At 45.2% G+C, this 13,492-nt stretch overlaps 1 protein-coding gene across 2 annotated transcripts in view; it reads left to right on the top strand.

The window, feature by feature from the left end:
* ORC1 (origin recognition complex subunit 1) overlaps positions 1 to 13,492 on the top strand; it is a 37,902-nt gene that overhangs the window by 23,223 nt on the left and 1,187 nt on the right. For both annotated transcript variants that reach the window (XM_002915730.4, XM_019795834.2), the window contains exons 8-17: positions 844 to 948; positions 1,528 to 1,723; positions 3,899 to 3,996; positions 4,598 to 4,699; positions 5,103 to 5,274; positions 5,865 to 5,972; positions 6,259 to 6,408; positions 7,106 to 7,225; positions 11,434 to 11,603; positions 12,316 to 12,403. In XM_002915730.4, the coding sequence (XP_002915776.3) occupies positions 844 to 948; positions 1,528 to 1,723; positions 3,899 to 3,996; positions 4,598 to 4,699; positions 5,103 to 5,274; positions 5,865 to 5,972; positions 6,259 to 6,408; positions 7,106 to 7,225; positions 11,434 to 11,603; positions 12,316 to 12,403 (1,309 nt within the window). The remainder of the gene's footprint in view (positions 1 to 843; positions 949 to 1,527; positions 1,724 to 3,898; positions 3,997 to 4,597; positions 4,700 to 5,102; positions 5,275 to 5,864; positions 5,973 to 6,258; positions 6,409 to 7,105; positions 7,226 to 11,433; positions 11,604 to 12,315; positions 12,404 to 13,492) is intronic.

Genomic DNA, 13,492 nt, shown 5'->3' with positions numbered 1-13,492 from the left:
TAGAGCGGCGGGTCTCAAATCTGACTGTTGTAGCATCACCCGGGAACCTTTCCAAAATACAGATTTCTGAGCCTCTTCCCAGACATAGTGAATCAATCTCCATGTGTTAGGACCAGGAATCTGCATTTGGAAATGCTCTTTGGATGATTCTGATATACTCAGCTGTCCTTTTGGAATCACTGCTCTAGGAGATAATTTCCCAAACCTCGATTGCTTCCCAGTCCTGCTATGGCTCTTTACCCCATGTTAACACTCACTTTCCTAGTCTGTTTTTTGTTTTTTTGTTTTGTTTTTTTAAACTGGAAACCATTCTCAAATACATATAGTACAAGAAGATAATGCATCTAGAACAGACTTTGCAGTTTGACACGAGACAATGTTTGTGAATAATGGGATGCACAAACACTGTGATATCAAGACAGCAATTACACATTGCCGTATTTCCTGCTCAGAAACTCCAGCACCTGGTCTATAATAGGTTTGCTTGGTAAATGCTTTGTATTGAATACATAGCTGCATTTCTGCTCACCTTGAGCCTGGACAGTAAATCCATCGATGCCCCGGAAATGAAAGAGGACAAGAAGCTATGCCTGGCAGGAGTACCTCTGGTCTCTAGCTGGGGAAGTCGTTGAGTCTGATTTGAATGATAAGCTTCAGGCAAACTGTACCTTTGGCTTTGAGTTGGACTTAAATTATCAACTTTTTGGCAAAGTGTCATTAATTCCCTCCAAAGTAGCTGTAAAACAGTGGGAGCCAGTCACGCCGCCTGACCATTTCTGGAGCCCGCTGCTGATTCCTAGTGCCCAATACTGTTGCTCATCCTCTTGCTGTGCTATCTTGCAGGGAGACAGAAGAACCAGAAGCTCAGGATGAGACTACCTCTCCCCCGCATCGGATCCGTAGGAAGAATTCTCTCTTGACTATGAACCGGATTAGGCAGCAGCTTCGGTAAGACTATTCTTAGCAGGCAGAAAATGTTCCTTATGCTGTCTGTGATATCTGTAATCTCATTTCTTAAAGCCTCCTCTAGTTCTTGTTTGTTATTTGCTATTCCGTTAAATTTGCCTTTTACCTAGTATGTCTGGGATTATGTTAATTCCACATAAATGTCATAGTTTGAAAGGGGCAAGAAACACTGTCCTGGGTTCAGGGGGCCCCATACTCACACCCAGCAAGACTGTTAGTAGAGTGCCTAAAAGCATGAACTTTGATTCTGGCAACTTGGATTTAAATCTGAGCTTTGTCATACTATGTAACCTTGGGAAGGTTACTTCACCTTTCTAAGCCTCAGTTTCCTCTTATAAAACGGGAATGATAATACACAAGTCACAAGGTGGTTGAGGGATTTGATAAGATAATTAAAGCCCTTGGCAGAGCATGACAGTAGCAAGGGCCCAAGAAGCAGAGCACATCCTGTATTACTTGGTTGTAGGAAAGACTCTGTAATATCTCTAGTCCACAGTGACCTATGAGGGAGCTTTTCATTTAGACACTGAATATCAGAAAATAATGTGTCCCACCATTCAGGTTTTTAGGTAATAGTAAAAGTGACCAAGAAGACGATGAGTTTCTGCCGGCAGCAGAGATTTCAGACTCTGGCGGTGAGGAGGAAGAGACTTCCACACCACCCCTTCCAAGGAGAACATCCAGTAGGGTGTCCAAGAACCTATGCTCTTCTGTGAAGTCATCCTTCCAGACCCCCTCACAGACACCAGAGAAAACCGTAAGGCTCTTTTAGGTTTGTTTGCCAGTGAAGTGTCCTTCTCTTAATTTTAAAATTGTGATGGCTAAGGTCATACAGTCACAGCTGGATTCTGAGCCCAGGTCTGTCATACTGAGAGTTGTTCCACTTGGAATATTCATAGAAGAAAAGATCTAAGTGAACCCTAGGACTGAAAATGAATCCAGCAGCAATGATTTTGAATACAAGTTCCTTCTGAGATACAGAACCAAATAGCCAAGAGCCAGAGTTCCTGAGGGAGGGACGAGACCTGGCTCCTCATCTTTGCATTTCCCATAGTTGCTAGCAGAGCACTTTATGCATAACCTGTGTAACTGGGGCCCAAGGGTACAAGAGCCCCGGCTCCAGCAGTCCCAAACAGACCAGGTTTGGCTACGGGCTGCGGACAAAATCCAAAGGCCGAGAGATGAGTGGTGGTGAAACAAGAAAGGAGTTTATTTTCATGAGGACAACACTGGGAAGACAGCAGACTAACCTCTCAAAGACTCTCCAACATGCCTAAAATACTTCTAGGTTTATATAAGGAAAATGGGACAAAGTCGGGTGGGTGCATGCTGGTGGGCAGTAAAGTCAGGTCCATCACTATCTTGGGGTCAGTCCTGCAGAGTCTGGCTGGAGTCAGGGCAGTGGTTATTGCTTGCGGGGTACTTTCAGTTCCCATCATGGGATGCCTTGCCAACATTAAGAGATAAGCTGGAAAGAAGAACTAAATCACAAAGTACAGCCTAAGGTCAAAATGGCAGTGAAGTCCTCTTTTAAGTCCTCAGTGGGTATCGAATCTCGAATCTAGGGCTGCTGGGCTATGTTTTGTTTCTGCTGTGCCACTTGAGTCACCTGAGAAATGGAACACAACCAAGGTCTTGGTAATGAACTGTGTAAAGTAAGATGGAAGAGGGAAATGGACATCTCGTCTGCTTCTGTGGAATTTTAGCAGAATTTTGAACCTATTAAAAGAGGGTCTTCCCATGTTCAAATGTGTTTGAAAAATGTTTGGATTACACAGTTAAATTGGTTCATTGTCACAGGAGTTCTCAGGGCCATTAATTTATTCATGTTTTTGTGACCTTCCCAGAGAGCATTAGTGTCTGCGTCTTTGATCAGGAAACTCTCCTGGAGCATGTGTTTTTAGGAAATGCCTATTCAGGAGACTTTCTAAAGCTCATCTCCATTTTTCCATATCAAGAAAAATGTGATTAGGTTTGGGTTGAAGTCAAAAAAGACCTCCAGGGAAGGAAATCAAATAGATCACCTTTGGATCAGAGGTAATCTTACCTGGAGTTTCTCATTATACAAATAGCTCACCAAGGTTCTGATTGCATTTGCTGGGTCCCACCCAGAACGAGAGATATTAGGGTGTGATGGCATCTTTAGCATGATAAAAAGGTCAGAAGTCCACCGAGGTTTTTGATACCTTCTCAGCAAGGGTTCCGTATTCCTTTCTTGTTTTCTCCAAAGTTAATAGATAGAAAACTATTAGGGTCTAAGGGCTTTCTGCCTGAGGAAGGGGTGGCGAGGCTGTTCCTCCTGTACAGCCTGGCGGAAATCATAGGGTAGGTAGGAGAATGCTTCCAGTGAGGGGAGTGCTTTGTGGAAAGACCATGAAGATGGGTAGTAGGCCTGCTCCAGTGAGCCAGTAGCAAGGAAGAAAAGACAGTAGGGCTGTCGGCCGAGACTGAACAGTGTGACCTGGGGCTTTGAAGTGGAAAAATCTGGTGAGGTCTCTCTAATCCTGAGCTAAAGTTTGACCATATTTTCAAACAAATCTACAGGAGAAACCTATGACTCCACCTCAGTTTATGCCTCCTACCCTGCTATGTATTGGGCCGAGTAGTTAGGGTCTCTTAATAATTTCTTGTCTTTCAGGATAATATTTACTTTTAAATAGTATTTAATACATACTTTCATTAATTTTTTACTCTGATTGTTTTCAAATCCCAGGACTGTGTGTAAATTAGAAAAAAGAAATTGTGTTTGGCTTGTGAACATTATATGTAACATGAGAGGGAGAGTTGTGGTACTTTATACAGAAATGAACTAAGAGGTGTTCACCACTTCTTTTTATCAGATCATCGTGAATCACATTTGCTGCTGTGTCCTAGATGGTGTTTTGCTTTGTTTTTTTTCCTCCTGAAATATGTTCTCTCTTTTTTAATACAGCCCAAGCCTAGTACGCCACGTCATGCCACTCCCCAGATCCGCAGCCGAAACCTGGCTGCCCGGGAGCCAGCTAGCATGCTGGAGGAGGCCCGGCTGAGGTGACACTGCTTGTGGGCCCCTTTTAAAGATAGACAGAAATGGGTCTCTGCTTTCATTCACATCAAAAAAGTAATTTGTAGTCATTCGTGTACATAATAGAGGTAGAGAATAAAATGAACACAGGTGTTTAGAGAGAAGAAACCTTTCAAGCAGTGTCTGGGTGGGATAATGTGGACAGGTTCTCGAAGGAGTAACCTTCTGGGCTACTGCCACCATTTGCTCAGGGATAGAAGGTGACTGATGAATCAAAACACTGCTCTCTGTTATGGTACCCTTTAGAACTGTGTGGGAACTTTTTCAAAATACATAAGCTAAGCTCTTCCCAGAAAAGAAGTAAATCAGAATCTCTTATGGGATGAGGTCCATCCCTGTAATTTAGGAAAGCTCCCCAGGTAATATGTATCCTTGGTTAGAACCTATCAGTTGGGTAATTTGGGTGGCGAAAGGGATTATGAGGCCAAATGAAGAAATTTGAGAATGAAGGCATTTGTGATTGATGTTTCATGTAGAAATTATACAGAAGCCTTCCCCATTTGTTACCAAATAGATGGTGAAATGTTTCTGAAGTCCTCCTTTCCCCTTGTTTTTCACTGATTGTAGGCTGCATGTTTCTGCTGTACCTGAGTCTCTTCCCTGTAGGGAACAGGAATTCCAGAACATCTACAACTTTGTGGAAAGCAAACTCCTTGACCGTTCAGGAGGGTGAGTCATGCTGAGGCAAATGGGACGATCTGGGGAGAAGGCCTCTGCTGGCATTCCACCTCAGGTGTCACAGTTCAACCAAGTGGTCTTTCCCGGCGTCAGGAGAACAGGCAAAATTGTTGCTGAAGCCTGAAGGCTTCTAAAGCAGCTTTTGTTGTCAAAGCAATTCTCTAGGAAGAAAAATTCTGTCATTCAGAGAAAACGAAACTGGTCTTCTCTGCATATAGCATTGCTTGTAGAGTGAATGATTCTCTGACTAGCTTCCAGGGACGGGCCTTACTACCCCCACCTCCGCATTTCAGGGGTCTGGGCCCTTCCTTCAGCGACATCCCCGACCTCTAACTGGTGATGGTGTGAGGCGGCTGCGCAGGCTCAGCCCACGGCTCTTTGCCTCTTGCCGCAGGTGCATGTACATCTCCGGGGTCCCCGGGACCGGGAAGACTGCCACTGTGCACGAGGTGATACGCTGCCTGCAGCAGGCTGCCCAAGCAAATGATGTTCCTCCCTTTCAATACATCGAGGTCAATGGCATGAAGCTGACAGAGCCCCATCAGGTCTATGTGCAGATCTTGCAGGTGAGTAAAACTGTTTGGGCTTTTTGGAAAATAGAGTTTCTTGATGGCATATGAAAAAGGAAAGGTTTTGTGCTTATTGATATGTTTACGATGTGCCAGGCATTGTCCTTTGTGAGGTAGCAAGAGTAAAGGCGGCAGAATTCCTGCCCTCAGGGACCTTAAGGTCCAGGAGCTGGGCACGAATTACTGAAAGCCAGGACTTACTGACGTGGTGAAAACTGTGTGCCCCTGTGGCAGACTATGGAAAACGGATTAGAGGTAGGCTGGAGTTTGAACCTGGCTCGTATTTTCATTAGCAGTTTTCTTGGAACAAGTAATGTCCAGTTATAAATAGAGTCATGCAGTAAAGATTTTGGAGAGGCTTCTGGGACCCGCTTGTGGCTCACTTGCATTTCAAACATAGACCTTATCATCTCTTTTAGTGCCTGCTCTTCTCCTTCCAGGTTCAGGTTAAGACCAGCGTGGAAGGCAGAATTTAGGATACTGAGGTCCTCACACTAAATTGCTTCCTCTACTGCAGATTTAACATGAATAAGCTCAGGGGAGTAAAATCCTTACATTTATCACACCTGCTCTTCCCCGCATTGCAGAAGCTGACCGGCCAAAAGGCAACAGCTAACCACGCAGCAGAACTGCTGGCAAAGCGCTTCCTCACCCGGAGGTCCTCTCCGGAAACCACCGTGCTGCTCGTGGATGAGGTAAGGAGGTGCCCCTGGGAGGACCGGAAAAGTGGCATGGTGCTTGACTGTGGCGTTCCAGGAGCAAATGCTGGGTTGAGAGGGAGGGCCTGGCTCCTTTCTCTCGTCCTTCATTCATCTGAGCCTGTTCTTCGGTGGTGAGAGGCCTATGTCTATTGACTTCCTTGCTGCTTTCATGGTGGGACCTGGAAGGCACATGCAGCTAAGGCGGCAGGGACAGTTCTTCACTCTGAGGCCCTGGCTCGGTTCTGTGCTTAATCCTGCATCTCTATTCCTTTCCTGGCAGCTTGACCTTCTGTGGACCCAGAAACAAGATGTAATGTACAATCTCTTCGACTGGCCCACTCATAGGGAGGCCCGGCTTGTGGTGCTGACCATTGCCAACACGATGGACCTTCCGGAGCGCATCATGATGAACCGGGTGTCAAGCCGACTGGTAGGTCCTAGGGCTCTTCTCAAGCCGTTCTCACAGATCCACAACCTGGGCCAAGAGTTCTAAAAATGAAATACACAGGAAACTAAAATAAATGGAAAAAGTACAAAATTGTGATTTCTGAAATTCCTATAATTAAATATGTCACCGTTGCATGATTTTCTGCAAACACATCTTGGTGTTCTGCCTCCTGGTGCTCTCCGACTGCACAGAGCGCGGAGGGTCTAATGCTTATTAAACGGACCGAAGCGCCCGCCCCTGCCCGGCGGCGTTGGGTGCCTGGAGTGTAGCAGGGAGCAAGGCCGCCGCCGCTGCCCCCGTGGATGTGGTGCTTCGTCAGGAGGCCGCACAGCAGGGGCTTAGAAGCGTGTCAGGGATGCCAGGGGCTGAGCCTGTGCCTACTACAGAGCCGAAGGTGCTCCCACCGCTCTCATTAGAGCACCTCTGCCTTGATCTACTTCTCCGTGATTCTGCTAGAATAAAAGTTGTTTTCAATAAAATGGAAAAATGCTTGAGCATTACTGCCGCCCTGCATGGTCAGGAGTGAAAGGAGCTGGAATCCGTGGCCGTCCCGTGGTGGACGGTGTAACCTGTTCTGTGGGACTCGGAAATCAGGTGGAGGGGCGTGAGGGTGGCCGTCCAGCAGGACTGTCAGAGTGGTTAATTGGTGAACTTGTTCTCTATTGTCTTGTCTCACCAGGGTCTGACCAGGATGTCCTTCCAGCCCTATACTCATAGCCAACTGCAGCAGATCCTCGTATGCCGACTCAAACACGTAAAGGCCTTTGAGGACGATGCCATCCAGCTGGTAGCCAGGAAGGTAAATCACCTTCAGGGAGCTCCTACTTGCACCTATGAACCAGCCGGCGAGTGTGTGCTGAGCCCCTGCCAGTGCGAGGCCTTGTGTTGGGTGCTCTGCGGATGAAGAGAAATTTAGAAAGTCCTGTAAACATAAATACCAGAAAGTAAAAACTAAAGTGTGAAAAGTTCCTTACCTTTCTTATTGTATAGTTCATCAGCAGGCTCTGAGTGTGGTGGGCTTATATCCCGACAAAGATGAGTTGACTCAGGGCAGGCAGCTTTGTGTAGTGGAAAGGGCAGTACAGGCAGTCAGGTAACAGACCTGGTTGGAATTCTGCCTCCGATACTTAATAGACATTGGAAGGTTAAACGAAAGTTACTTCTGGAGCCTTAGTTTTCTTCTCTGAAAAGTGGGAATAATAATATCGACCTCACAGGATTGTTTTGAGACTTAAACGAGATCATGTCTGTAATGTGCCTCACAGGGCGCACACCCCAGGACAGGTGTGAGGTAGGGCACACCTGCATCCTGCAAGCTCACTGGGAGAGCACAGTCAAGACTTTATTCTCCAAGGTGGCTGAGGAACAGAGGTGGGTTAAATGTCTCAGCTTCAAGCTGAATGCAGGAAACCACACATCTGCAGTATTTCAGCACTTAAAAGAATTATAAACCTATTTCTGGTTCTTCATGCCTGAAGTGACCGGAATTCCGAGTGCCTAGAGCAGCAGCACGTGTTAACGGGCGCTCACAGCTGGGGGCTGTATCAGGTGCGGGGTCAGAGGCGAGCCAGACAGGGAGCTTGTCTCCAAGCTTTGCTTTCTAGGAGCTCAGAGTTACCATTTAACCCCTCTGTTGGGTAGAGTTTTTCACTTCTGCTATCCTGCAGTTTCTAAGACTTCTTTTTTGTCTTTTTGTTTCTCTGAAGGGTCCTTTTTTTATGCCATTCTATTTATTTGAGGTTGTCTTCTCTCTTTTCCTCCAAGATGCTTTTTGTCTGTTGAATTTGGTCTCTATCTTGCATTGTTAGAGACTTTCTTCAGATGTCTTGGTTGTCCACTCTGGTGTATGAGTGAAGATTAAAAAGCTTTTAGGGAGCTCTGAGCACATGAGTGGGGTTTGTTCACTGAGGGCTTCACTGTGGGGCAATCTGATTGGGCCAATTTCAGTATTTGCAGTTGTTTCCCTTTAGAATAGTCAGATTTCCCCAAGTAGGCATCCCGTGTCGTGCCTGGAGGGCAGTATTCTGGGAGTGGGGGAGGTAGGCTGGAGTCAGAGTGGGTGGAGGTCTTCAAATTCAGCATGCAAACAGTAACCATTTATATCTAGTGAGGGACCTCCCTTCCCCTGCAGTAATACATAGCGTTCCCTGGCCCAGAGACTTTGTCTTTATCCTTGCTTGAGAAGAAATCTCTGGACACTTGCCATGGCAGAAGAGGGATGATCTCCAGGGCCAAGAGTTTTATAGCGACAGTACAAACAACCAAGGCACAGAATTTCCCACAGAGCCCTAAACTTCCCCGAGTGGCCCTGATGTTTACCCAATAGTATGAAATGGGGGGAGGAATCTAGGGCAAGGGTCAGCAAACTTTTTCTGTGAAGGGCTAGGGAGGAAATGTGTTAGGCTTTGTTATAACGTTATAACGGTGTCTGTCACCACTATTCACCTGTGCCCTTGCGTCTTGAAAGCAGCCATGCACAGCAGGTAAACGAAGGCTGACGCTTGTGTTCCCGTAGAACTTCATGTACAAAAACGTGTGGCAGCTGCAGTTTGCCGACTCCTGCGCTAGGGCATCCGTTTGGTAACTTCAACCAGTCCTCCTGGTTTTAGCCAAACATCCCCCTTTACCTCCAGTTCCAGGATTGCTGTCATCTGAGCACTTTGAAGATATTCAGTGTAACTTAGATTTTTTTCTTGGATTCCTTCATACTGGCATAGGAATTGGCGCTGTCTAGTCTGCAGAGTCAGCCACTACTCTGCCACCTCTTTCTGACTTGCAGAATTTTATTCTCCACTCCTCTCCCGTTGCTTCCCTTCCTTTTTAGGGTTCTTGGTTTCAGAAGACATCAAATTTAGATGCTGTTCTTACTCAAAATTTTGCCAGCAATTTCAAACCTCTCTTTCATTTCTATACATATAAAGAAACATACCTATTTTATATTCTGTTTCTTACAATTATGATATCTGAACTCTTGGTGCATTTAATTCTATTGATTGCTCTTTCCCATGCGTATGTGGCCTCGTTTCCTTGTTTTTGTGTCTTGATTTTTTTTTAATTTGTTTATTTTTTACTGTATGCTCATGTTCCTTAGAGCTTCCTCTGAGAATTAATTGAGGACTGGGTTGAAGTTAGGTCATTTAGAACTTGTTTTTGCTTCTGTCAATTACCAAGGGCCACTATCAACTGGGACCTTTTTTTTTTTTTTTAAGATTATTTATTTATTTATTTATTTATTTATTTATTTGACAGAGAGAGACAGCCAGCGAGAGAGGGAACACAAGCAGGGGGAGTGGGAGAGGAAGAAGCAGGCTTCCAGTGGAGGAGCCTGATGTGGGGCTCAATCCCAGAACGCTGGGATCACGCCCTGAGCCGAAGGCAGATGCTTAACGACTGAGCCACCCAGGCGCCCCAACTGGGACCATTTTTAAACAAAATTCTCCACTTGAGGTTTTTAGGAAACACAACATACATTTGGGCTACAAATCCACGTGAAGGCTTGTAGTTGCAAAGACTCCGTTTTTTTTACACCTACCTGGCACAAGGGTCCACACAGGCCATCTCTCTTGCCATCCCTTCCACACATGGGTCTTTCATTCACCCTCATACTGAGGCTGCCGTGGACGTCAGAGCCCAGGTTTATACACGGTCTTCTGTTAGGTTCCACGTGGGGTGGACCCCAGCTTTTCTTGTGTCTCTTTCACTCCAGCAGCAGTAGAAAAGGGTATTTTTGGTCACCAAAGTTCGTGGATACCCCCAGGGCAAGAACTGCTTTGGGTGTTTTCTTGCTTCCCAGGGTCACCTGTTCACTTTGTTTTTGGGCCTCTGCAGGAGCTCTTGAAGTCCCTGTTAACGGCCGCATGGAGCTGCCTCACAAGGCAGTGGCAGTGGCGACAGGAGGAAAGAAGGGATAGGCTGGAGCATCCATGGGACGTCTTTACCCATTGCACATGGCAAATCAGAGAAGGGGAGAATATAAGCTGATACTCGTGTTTTTGTCTTGGGTTACTAGAAAAGTGAGCTTTGTTTTGAACGTCTTAAATTTGCATTCTGAAAACATATACACAAAACATTTATAAACTCTGATAATCTCACTTCCCACAGATGACTACTTTCAATCTTGGTGTGTTGTATATGAATCTGCCTATACAATTTGCTGTTGTAAACTTAATGTCGCATGAATTTTGGAAGGCAATCATCTTAGGATGTCGTCAGGCCGGATGTTGTTACCTTGACGGTTGTTTGGGCAAATGGTGGGGATTGCCGACAAGTACTGGGAATCCTGAGAGATCCTTGCAGGCTGCAGAGTCCAGAATTTCCTCTGTGAAATTTAAAGTGCAAGTGGCTTTCTGAGTCAGCTTGAGAGAGAGTACATGATTCCCTCTGAAGGGAGTCTAGGTGCATGGAAAGAAAGGAGCAATGGAGTCATTGGCGTTGTGCGTTGGTCAGACTCATCTAACCACGGCCTCCCTTGTGTCCTCCAGCGTTGTGGCTTCCCTCCCTCTTGATTCTGGTTCATTTAGCCATTGACCAGCTGGTCTCCAAAATTCACCACGTGCTGTTACGGAGACTGAGACTGGGGCTATGGCGTCAAAATAGGCTCCGCATCACCTCTTGGCTTTGGCTGGCTGCTTCTAGGGCACATTGTTCTCTTCATGCAAGGAATGAGAACACCTGTGTTTCTAGGTGGTTCAATAATGATCTTGGGCCAGTGGTCTTTTTTAAGTTTTATTTCCTGGATTTTAAATAAAGCTGAGAATTCCTACCCTTTCCATTAGGGATTTATCTGTAAATCCATGACAAAGGTTTGGACTCAAGGAAGAGTTCCAGAAGCAGTGTAATAATTTATATCCAGGCTCCCATCAGATCCCCACTGGGGCTAAGCACATAATGTCAGGCTTCAGCCCGTTCCCAGCACTGCCTCCCTTAGCTGAACCCAGAATCTGTTGGTTTTTCTCTTGGGCTTAGATAGTAAAAGGACCTCAAGGAATAATATATTCCCTCTTGTAGGTAGCAGCCCTTTCCGGAGATGCACGACGCTGCCTGGACATTTGTAGGCGTGCCACAGAGATCTGTGAGTTCTCCTGCCAGAAGCCCGACTCCCCTGGCCTGGTCACTGTAGCCCACTTACTGCAAGCAGTAGATGAGATGTTTTCATCATCGTATATCACTGCCATCAAGTAAGTTGCTTCTAATGGATGTGGATAACAATATTGTCCTATGATCATGTAATTTGATAAATATAGTTACAAAGGCAATTATATTACAATATATAAATGTTTCAAAGTAACACATCGTATACCTTAAAAGTGCATAATGTTATACATCAAATATATTCAATTTTTTAAAAAGTAAGATGCTTCTGGTTCTTGACCCTGAACCTTCCTTGGAAGACCCCAGGAGACATCCACAGTGTGGGAAGGCCATGGAAGTTTCTAAGCTTTCACTAATTCAACCTGCATTTCCTGAAGACACTGTCCTTTTCCTAAGGAGCACACTCTACAGGGAGATAGAAATGCAAACCTAAGAGAGCGGGAGAATCATGACCACTTACTGAATTACACTCTAGGTGCTAAGTGAAATAAAGTGCTACTGGAACAAAAGGAAGCAAGCAGCTATTCCTCTGCCACTGAATGATACACTCTACTCATGAAATGAGCATGCTGGTATATTTCCAGATATAGTTGCTGTGTTCCCTGGCTTCCATAGTGGCATTTTCTGGATCATTTTGAAACTTTAGGGGGTAGGGGAAACCTTGCTGCGTAATATAGGAGAAAATTTTTCCCAGTTTTTTCCTCTCTCTTCTCTAAAGACCCAGGAGAACTTTATTTGGCTTTTCTCTGAGCCACTGGTATAGCCACTTATGAGAATTCACATCTCATTTTCTTTAAGAAATTCCTCTGTTCTGGAACAGAGTTTCCTGAGAGCCATCCTTGCTGAATTCCGTCGATCAGGACTGGAAGAAGCAACATTTCAACAGGTGATTGATCTTTTTAAGTGCTTCTAGATTTTGCTCTTGGTGCCTTTTTAAATGGGCAGGAATTTTAATGACTGTGTAACAGTTTGTATTTGTGCCAACCCAATTATGCCAAAGAATATCAGACCAAGACCTATTTTTATTTTTTAAAGATTTATTTATTTAAGAGAGAGTGTGTGAGCAGGGGGAGGGGCAGAGGGAGAAGGAGAAGAGAATCTAAAAGAGTCAGACATTTAAACAACTGAGCCACCCAGGCACCCCAGACCAACACCTATTTTTATGTGCTGTTGTATTCAGTTGCATGAGAAGAGGCCTTTGGCAACTGGTTTCTGCATAGTAGATGGAGTATTATGTGCCAGATACCATTCTAGGAGTAAGGGATTCAAAGATGAGTAGGATAACAGGTGCCTGGGTGGCACATTTGGTTAAGCCTTGGACTCTTGGTTTCTGCTCAAGTTAAATCTGAGGGTGGTGAGATCGAGCCTGGCATTGGGCTCTTTCTCTGCCCCTCCCTGCCTGCATGTGCTTACGCGCTCTCTCTAACTAAATAAATAAGTCTTTAAAAACAAAGATGAGTAAGACAAAAGCTACTGCCCTAATACAGTTATGGTGTAGAGGGGATAAGGCTCTGAGATTGACCCATTTTAAAAACAAATTACAAAGATCAACGCAAATACTCTTTGAGCATAATTTCAATTACATTGAGTGAAAGGTCTTACTAGTGCCCATAGGGGCGCCTCGGTGGCTCAGTTGTTAAACGGCTGCCTTCGGCTCGGATCATGATCCCAGCGTCCTGGGACTGAGCCCTGCATTGGGCTGTCTGCTCGGCGGGGAGCCTGTTTCTCCCTCTCCCTCTGCCTGCCGCTTCCCTACTTGTGCACTCTATCTAATAAATAAAATCTTCAGAACAAAACAAAAAAACTAGTGTCCATAGATAATGGGCTGCCTTACAAGATTGTTAAAAGTGTTAGAATGTGTAGCTAGGAGTGTGTATGTCCATGTGTGTGACTATATTTTAGACATACAAATGGAGGGTCCAGCCACTTCTGTACTTCTTTCACGTTTTCTTTACTTCCTTAAATTCTGTTTTAA

Source organism: Ailuropoda melanoleuca, chromosome 2, assembly GCF_002007445.2.
Source record: "Ailuropoda melanoleuca isolate Jingjing chromosome 2, ASM200744v2, whole genome shotgun sequence".
NCBI classification, from domain to species: Eukaryota; Metazoa; Chordata; class Mammalia; order Carnivora; family Ursidae; genus Ailuropoda; species Ailuropoda melanoleuca.
The sequence above is the reverse complement of the archived record's forward strand: the minus strand, read 5'-3'. Positions and strand labels throughout refer to the sequence as shown.